This window comes from Prosopis cineraria, unplaced genomic scaffold (assembly GCF_029017545.1).
Source record: "Prosopis cineraria cultivar Desert tree isolate PC_DT_omini unplaced genomic scaffold, ASM2901754v1 PC12, whole genome shotgun sequence".
Taxonomy (NCBI): Eukaryota; Viridiplantae; Streptophyta; class Magnoliopsida; order Fabales; family Fabaceae; genus Prosopis; species Prosopis cineraria.
In genome coordinates, this window is record NW_026555343.1 from 14719319 (window position 1) to 14727943 (window position 8625).

Genomic DNA, 8625 nt, shown 5'->3' on the forward strand with positions numbered 1-8625 from the left:
AGACTATAGTACCATTTACTCTCACATTTTTTTTCTAGTAAATTTTCGTCCCTTTTTCTCTTGTATTGTAAACCATATTTTGTGCATGCAGTTTAAAAATGTTTTATGATAATAAAGCAAGTTCTGCTCATAATATTCTCTTGTAAACCAACTGGCGTCCCATCTCACTTAGTTTAGGTGGCTTTCATAACCTTCACCAAGCACTTACAAGAATATCTTATGTCAAACATATTTATATTTAAAAATGATAACTTTTTAAATTATTTTATTTTTAAATAATATAGATATTAAAAAATTTAAATTATTTTAAATTATTAATTAAATTTACAAATTTTATGTCAAATTTATTAAAATATTTATTAATTTAAAATTATTTTATATTGAATCTATAAATTAACAAATGTAAGTTCCCCCACCCTTCCCCCCCTCCCTTTTTTTTTTTTTAACCTGGGCTGTAGGTAGCAGACTCAAGGCCCAGCCCTCTTAGGCATATAATTATTTAGGCGCGAACGGGCTGAAGGTATTTGCCGCCATCAAGTTTTCTTTCGTTCTCCATCATCTCAGCTGAGTCACGCACGCTTCATTTCCTTATCATGCTTCAACCGAAGATCTACACTCAACAACGAAATCTGATTGCAATTCTTCTATCAATTTCGCCTACGCCAGCAATTTCATTGTTTGTATCATTCCACATCTTAAACGGTGTTTACCAGTTTCTCGCCCAAGTTCTTTTGAGTCGAAATTTCTAATTTTATTGTGCTTTCTTCTGAATTGCTACTGAGTAGAAATAATGTGTTATTAAACCTGTTATCGTGACATCATTTTTGTAGTCCTTTGATTCTAGGGTTATGGCTTCTGTATTGTGAAGTGGTTTTTACCTGTGTTTGAGTCTGATTATTTCGTTTTGTTTCTGTAGTTAGTTGATTTGTATTTATGCTAATGTGTATTGGCGTTCAAACAAAACATTTGTAGTTGCGTTATGAATTAACTTATTACAATCACGCGGGAGAAACTAGCTTGGCACTGGGTTTAATAATATTTTACAAGCGTGCTTGATGTCCCAATCAATATTGAACACGATTTTAGTTTAGTTCCTATCTTGAAGTTGGGGCAGTCCAATACATCTACGTTTTTGTACAAAATTCTGAACAACATTGTTGCGTAAGTTATGTTTTTGTAGAGGTGTTTCAGTGCAAAAATCAGGATTAAAATTACTGTAACACTAACGTTTAGTTTTGGGCCTTGAATTTCTTTATAACAGCTATGATCCTGGGAATAATTCTGCAGTAGCTTTGCCGCACAAGCTAGGATTCTATCTTTGGCTTGAAACTACTACAAATTCTGTATTAAAATTGCTGTGCATGTTAGGATTATGTTTTGGGCCTGAAGTTTGTGCAAAGTTCTTCACTAAAATTGCTGCACGTGTGGGGATTCTCTTTTGGACTAATACTAAATACAGCCATGTTTTTCTTGGCCAAATACTGCCATGTTTTTTAATGCTAGAATTCTGCACATGGCATCACCTTGTCCTGGGACATGCTGCCATATATTTTCAAGATTTTTCCTTACAAGAAGGCTCTACTTATGGTTCATTTTCAGCGTGACAAGTCTTGCAAAGGATATAGCATTGTTTTCTGGTTAAAGTGGCCATTCGCTTTGAAATTGTGTTTAAAATTTTCTTTTGCGAGCAACTTCATGGGTTTAATATTATCTGGGGAAAGTGCTATTCTGTGAGGGAAATGAGATAATTCCGTTGACTTCCAAGACTGCCACCAGTCTCCACCAACACTTCTAAAACCATTAGTTGCCCCTTTCTTGTGTTTCATTCCCAAATCATTAGTCACCAACACTTCCTGTCGTAGAAAGCTCTATGAAACTCTACCTAGAACTGGAAAAGTGCCCCAGCTGCCCTTATTACTTTCTGCCCAATGTGTCAAACCATTTACCTGTGCTGCATCTCCCTTTTCCCGGCACCCAAGCCTATGCCTCCTCACATGTACCTTATGATTGGCACCCTATCAAGTATCAAGGAATAAATTTGTATGGATTTGGGATTTATTATGAGGTTAAAATTTACTAGTTTTAATTGGGAAAATTGGTATTTAAACAAATGGGATTGTTTGGGATTATCATCAACAGATTAGTTGATTTGTAAATTTGTATTTAGCTTTCCAAATTTCCTTTCCATTTTTTCTCTCTCCCCCTTGAGTTCCCCTATGGGTAGGGGAAGATCATCTGTACTTATAATTGGAGTCATGCATGCAAAGCATCTGTAACCCAGGTTTTTCACGATCCAATCTACACCGCATGATAATTTCAGTAAAAGGTCAAGCAGCCATTGTTGCTCATAGCTTTAGTATTTCATCTTCTCTTCTATGTTTATTTGAAATTTCACTAGCCATCGACTGTTCTTGTAAAACATGGCATTTGATTTTGAACTTTGACTCTGTGACTGAATTTTGTATCTTAGTGTTTTCAAAATTATCTTTTCATTGCTATAATTTAGCATATCCTCTGCTTGTTTGGAAGCGGTTTGTGACATTTGTTTTGTGCCCCCGCGTTTCCAGAAATAAGCATGAAAGGGAAAATCTTGTAATTATTTAATGGATGGAAGTCTAATTGGTTGAGCCAATTCTTTTCTTTAAATTTTCAGTCACCTATCATTGAAATTCGGAATCTTCTTATTGAACATAAAGCTTTTATTAAAACAAAAAATATTCGTTGCTTATTTGTTTACTTTACAGAATTGCACAACTTGATAGCATTTGTGTCTTCTCATGCTGTTTTCTATCATCTTTCTTCTATTCGTGCAGTTATCGCTCACTGATGAGTGCACCTAGTAAAAAATTCGAATATTGAGCTTTGATCAAATTACTTGCGTATTCTTGCTATCAAGGGTAAAGCTTGATTCTTGCCCATAGAGGTCACTTTAATTTGTACTTAGTGAGGCTGAGAATGGGAGAACCACAGCGGTTTTCTAGAGGAGCAGAAGCACTCCTTCATCTCTCTCCTGGATCTTCAGTTTCTGTTGCTTATCATCCTCTTTTTGGTCCTCATGATGATCTCATCTTCCTAGAGCTTGACGAGAAACTTGTCCCGGAATTTCTGCATGAAAGGTAAGCAACGGCTGACATTAGATGCCAACAGTCTGTTTCAAAGGTTTATTACTATTTCTCTGCCCTCCTATTTCAACTGGGTTCATGATTTTGTACCCTGTTCCAGGGTGGTTGTAAGAGGACAACCAGATGAAGATGCAGTTCTTTGCACTCAGTCCAAAACTTATTCTGTCAAGTTTGTTGGAACTTCCAATTCTGTATTCCTTGTGCCACCATATCAATCCGAATATCATCAACCTTCACAAGAGAGTGATGATCATAATCATCATGACCAAAAAGTTGTTGCATCTGTGATCAAAGTTGTACCTGGTAACATGGAGCTTGTTGAGGTTGCTCCTAGACTTGATAAACTCAGGTCTCTTCTTTCAGAGAACCCTTACAGGTGTGATGAGTTAGAAGTAGAATATTTAGAAGGCAATCATGAATCAAGAACAGGATTATACAATTGGAATGACCTCGTTGGCAATATTCAAGCTAGTGATGATGAAATAAGGTCTGGACTACGGGAACTTTCTGCAGTTGAGATTAATGGGCATTGGAGATTAGTGGATGAGACTTATATGTGCACCATTCTTAGAATGCTTTTGCACAATTCAGTGTTGAATGACTGGTCGCTCAATGCTCTTAATGAAGATGAAATTGTGAATGTTCTTGAATCAGATGGATTTCCAAGGGTACTTGCAAAACACTGTTTGCATGTATTTGGTGAGAAAGCAAATGACTGTCTGGGTAGCTTTGTCTGGAAATTGGATGACAAGCGAGTGTGCGTGCAGTTTGCAAGGGAGATCCTGACAGGAGGAAAGAAAAAGTTGGAGAGTTTCATGGATGAATGGAGGAAGAAGATTCCAGATGGCATGCAACCCACTTTAGATTTTTTGGAAGGAGAAGTTCTGACTGAAAGGGTTGGTGTTGAGACTTGGATTCATGCCTTTAGTGTTTCATCTTTGCCCTCCACTCCGGCAGAACGTTTCTCCCTTCTTTTCAGAGAACGGAAGAAGTGGGATTGGAAGGATCTTCAACCTTACATCAGGTTATATTTCTTTATAGATTTACAGGAAAATATAACTATTAGTCCTTGTAGTTTTAACATGTTTTGACATAAGTCCCAGTAGTTTTTTTCATTGCTTTGGGTCTTCTAGTTTATCCCATCTGCAACATTAGTTTCTCTATTTTTAAATATAACCAAAAGAATGACGAGATGATACTAATGATGTTAAACACGTTGACCTGGGGTTAATATCATTAATTTACACTAGGCTAGATTTATAATTCAGCAAATTAACAACGCTATTCACCCTATTCTGTTTCATGTTTCAATTGATTGAATAATAATTCCACTTCAGTATAGATTAATGACATTAGTAACAATTCAGCATCTTTAACATCATTATTGTCATCTCATTGTCTTTCTGGCCATATTCAAAAATAGAGGAACTAACACTGCAGACGAGATAAACTAAAGGGACCTGGAGCAATGAAAATAATATAGGAGCCTATACCAAACAATGTTAAAATATCGGGATCATTAGTTATGTTTTCCCTACATTTATATAGTACATGTTCGTTTTTATGTGGGAAACTGTCAAATCCATGGTTTTGGTGGAAGCACTCTCAGAACCATGGTTTTGCTGATTTTCAACTTGAAATGAAATACACTGATGGCTTAAACAGCTATAATCCTTTTCGATTTGAAATTAATTCACCTTTGGAATGTTTCAGGGATCTAAACGTACCAGGTCTTTCTTCAGAAGCTTTGCTTCTCAAATACACCCGAAGAACGCAACCAACTTCAGACGCAGAACCAGTATTCAGTGCAAGATAATAGTCTCGTGTGTACTGAATTGAATTCCCTTCATGCTTATTTTTATTAAATTTTATTGAAGTGAAATCGAGATTTGTTTATGATTTAAGAAAAGCACAGCAGAGAGAAGTGGGGATGGAAAAAAGCTTTTGCTGCTCGACAATCAACATACGTCAAATGCTCTGCACATCTTGCACTGCCAAAATATTATAATAGAATTTTATTATGTACTCTTCGGCAAAATTATAAAATTAATACTTCCATATTTAGCTAAAAGTCTATGTTTAATACTCCTCGGATCCTTTTTATTCGGCTAGAAGTTTATGTTTCACTAATTGTAACCATGTTCCTTTCAGTTATTTGTTTTTTCAAAAAATAAATAAATGAATAAATAAAAATGACCAGAAGGAGTATATATTTCATTAAAGTTAGGGAAAATGACAATAAAGTCTCAAAAGATTAATTTTATACGAGTTAAGTCCCAACTAATTCTAAAAGGCCAATAAAGTCCCAGAGTCCTTAAATGGTATTTTGATGTCACAGGAAAAGACCGAAACACCCTTCTTCAAGTAAAAGCTCGTTTTCTTCTCTGCCTGAATGAGTCTTAGTGTGCGACGCGAAGCTCTATTCTCTGAGTCTGCGTTCTTTGATCCATACGGTGAACGAGGGCTTGGTTGGGCAAGGAAGATTGATGTTTCTGGGGGCAGCACGCATAGCCGGCAACTGAGAGTTGAACACTTGAAGGAGAAGATGGAAATGTTGGCGGCAGTGACAGAAGTGAGAATCCAAATTTTAAAGGATAAAGCTCCAGTAATTTGCAAGTGAGAAACTAAATTTTGCAATGCCCTTAGAAACAATTTGCAACTGGTACTTCAAATTTTGAATTGAAGAACTATTAAATTCGTTGAAGAGTTAAATTCTTTAGGACAAAGCTCCAGTAATTTGCAAGTGAGAAACCAAATTTTGCAATGCCCTTAGAAACAATTTGCAACTGGTACTCCAAATTTTGGAACGAAGAATTATTAAATTCGTGGAAGAGTTAAATCCTTTGGGACAAAGCTCCAGTAATTTGTAAGTGAGAAACCAAATTTTGCAATTCCCTTAGAAACAATTTGTAACTAGTACTCGAAATTTGGGATCGAAAAACTCTGATTTGTGAAAAACAACATGGGACTTTATTGGCCTTTTAGAATTACTTGGGACTTAACTGGTATAAAATTAGTCTGTTGGGACTTGCAAATTTTATACCAGTTAAGTCCCAAGTAATTCTAAAAGGCCAATAAAGTCCCATGTTGTTTTTCACAAATCAGAGTTCTTCGATCCCAAATTTCGAGTACTAGTTGCAAATTGTTTCTAAGGGAATTGCAAAATTTGGTTTCTCACTTGCAAATTACTGGAGCTTTGTCCCAAAGGATTTAACTCTTCCACGAATTTAATAGTTCTTCAATCCAAAATTTGGAGTACCAGTTGCAAATTGTTTCTAAGGGCATTGCAAAATTTGGTTTCTCACTTGCAAATTACTGGAGCTTTGTCCTAAAGGATTTAACTCTTCAACGAATTTAATAGTTCTTCGATTCAAAATTTGGAGTACCAGTTGCAAATTGTTTCTAAGGGCATTGCAAAATTTAGTTTCTCACTTGCAAATTACTGGAGCTTTATCCTTTAAAATTTGGATTCTCACTTCTGTCACCGCCGCCAACGTTTCCGTCTTCTCCTTTAAGTGTTCAACTCTCAGTTGCCGACTATGCGTGCTGTCCCCAGAAACATCAATCTCCCCTGGCCCAACCAAGCCCTCGTTCACCGTATGGATCAAAGAAAGCAGACCCAGAGAACAGAGCTTCGCGTCGCACACTGAGACTCGTTCAGGCAGAGAAGAAAACGAGCTTTTACTTGAAGAAGGGTGTTTCGGTCTTTTCTTGTGACATCAAAATACCATTTAAGGATTTTGAGACTTTATTGACCTTTTAGAATTAGTTGGGACTTAACTCGTATAAAATTAATCTTTTGGGACTTTATTGTCATTTTTCCTTAAAGTTATGTATGAGTTTGAAATTAGGACCAACTTTTCAAGAGTCAAGTTTGAAGGGTTTGGGCCCAAAAAACCTGAAAATATTTTAGGGTTAATCAAACCTGGAAAAATTTGTTGGGTTTAGTGATTGAATCGGCTGAAAGTTTTTATATGTTTTTGTTGTTAGTATAAAGTAATTAGCATCATCTTTTGATAAATTTTTCCTTTTCAATATTCTGGTAATATATATACAAAAATATTTTACCTGTATTATATATAAATTTTTTTGTATTATGTATTATAGTTTTATATATAAATTCTAGCATTCTAATATTTATATTATGTATAGTTTTTTTTAATTTTTAATATTAACTAACTGTATATATAAAATTAAAAAAGGATACAGTTAGTTATTTAAAATATTCCAACACGTGACATGTCTAATCACGTATGTATACGGGAAATACTAATATATATATATATATATATATTAGTATTTCCCGTATACATACGTGATTAGACATGTCACGTGTTGGAATATTTTAAATAACTAACTGTATCTAAAAGAGGATCATGGAATTAGGAAATTATTAGATCATGAATTAGGAAATTACCAAATTGAAAGAATTAAAAATAAATTATATTCATCCTTTAAAAATAATTTTGTATATAAAATTTTACGTGATTTTACATATAAGCAGAACAATGGAAGATTATTTAGCATCTGGAATTTACCAGCTAAAATTGTCTATAATCACTTGAAATATTGTTAGAAGACAAAAAGAATGCCTCAAAACATATGAGAATTAAACCAAAACAATATATATGTAAGAGAATGTGCTCATAAAAAATAAGTTAAATTTATATCCGAATTTACCTTTTTCACCATAGACAACTCTAGCATACAATATGAAGCGTTGTTGTCTTGTAATAGTAAGGGCAATGGTATTTTAATTTCTAAAGGATGACGGCAAAAGTTTAAAGTAAAAATTTAATAAGAGTATCCCACTCACATACATATCTCATGATTCTAAATTTTAAAGATAATCAAATAATACAATTGAGATGGATCAAATATAAAGACTAATCATCATTAATTTTGAAAGTAGAAAACTTGAACCCCATGCTCTTATTTGTTGTCTTTTTGACATCAAATATTTGGGTTGAAAAATATTATAAATTATACATTAGCATACAAAAAAAAAGAGAAAGAAATGAGATATGGCCAAAGCAAAACAAGATAAGAAACTCAACCTTGACAAAAACCTTATAGAACAAACACACGAGGTGTCCTAGTTGTGGGATAAACTATCTTGAAGCATTATAAGCATGTCTCAAATTGACTTAGGTATAATAAAAGACTTTGCTAGCTTGCATTCTTTCAACAAAGAACAAAAAAAAAAAAACAGAAGTAACAGTCCACAATATGTAAGATGTTTGAACATATGCATTAGTTTGTAATTATAGTTGAAACTTAAATATTCAGAACAACAAAATTCTGAATTATAAATTAGGTTCCTGCCCTAGCATGTTTCTTGTGGGAAAGTGACCCATTAATCAAATATTACCTCTTCTTCTATAGTTTGTTCGTTGCTTTTCCTCTCTTAGATTCTCAATAAACATGGACTTATTTCCTAATATTCATAGACATCCTAAAAAGTATACAAATGCGTGCACCTGTCCATCACCTTTGATCTATC

General features: G+C 34.3%; 1 protein-coding gene across 2 annotated transcripts; it reads left to right on the forward strand.

The window, feature by feature from the left end:
• Positions 1–533: 533 nt before the first annotated feature.
• On the forward strand, positions 534–5208 carry LOC129287960 (uncharacterized). Of its 2 annotated transcripts, none has more exons than XM_054924259.1 (4): positions 534–702; positions 2814–3116; positions 3223–4146; positions 4836–5208. In XM_054924259.1, exons 2-4 carry the CDS (start codon positions 2956–2958, stop codon positions 4936–4938), a joined length of 1188 nt encoding a protein of 395 aa, XP_054780234.1. In that variant the 5' UTR covers positions 534–702; positions 2814–2955; the 3' UTR covers positions 4939–5208. The 2 variants fall into 2 exon arrangements, with proteins under 2 accessions (XP_054780234.1, XP_054780233.1); XM_054924258.1 differs by having other exon boundaries at positions 534–676.
• Positions 5209–8625: the final 3417 nt, after the last annotated feature.

Coding starts and splice junctions, on each gene's coding strand:
- LOC129287960 (XM_054924259.1), top strand. CDS start 2,956: ATGGGAGAACCACAGCGGTTTTCTAGAGGAGCAGAAGCACTCCTTCAT. Junction 3,117..3,222: donor CCGGAATTTCTGCATGAAAG/GTAAGCAACGGC, acceptor ACCCTGTTCCAG/GGTGGTTGTAAGAGGACAAC. Junction 4,147..4,835: donor GATCTTCAACCTTACATCAG/GTTATATTTCTT, acceptor GGAATGTTTCAG/GGATCTAAACGTACCAGGTC.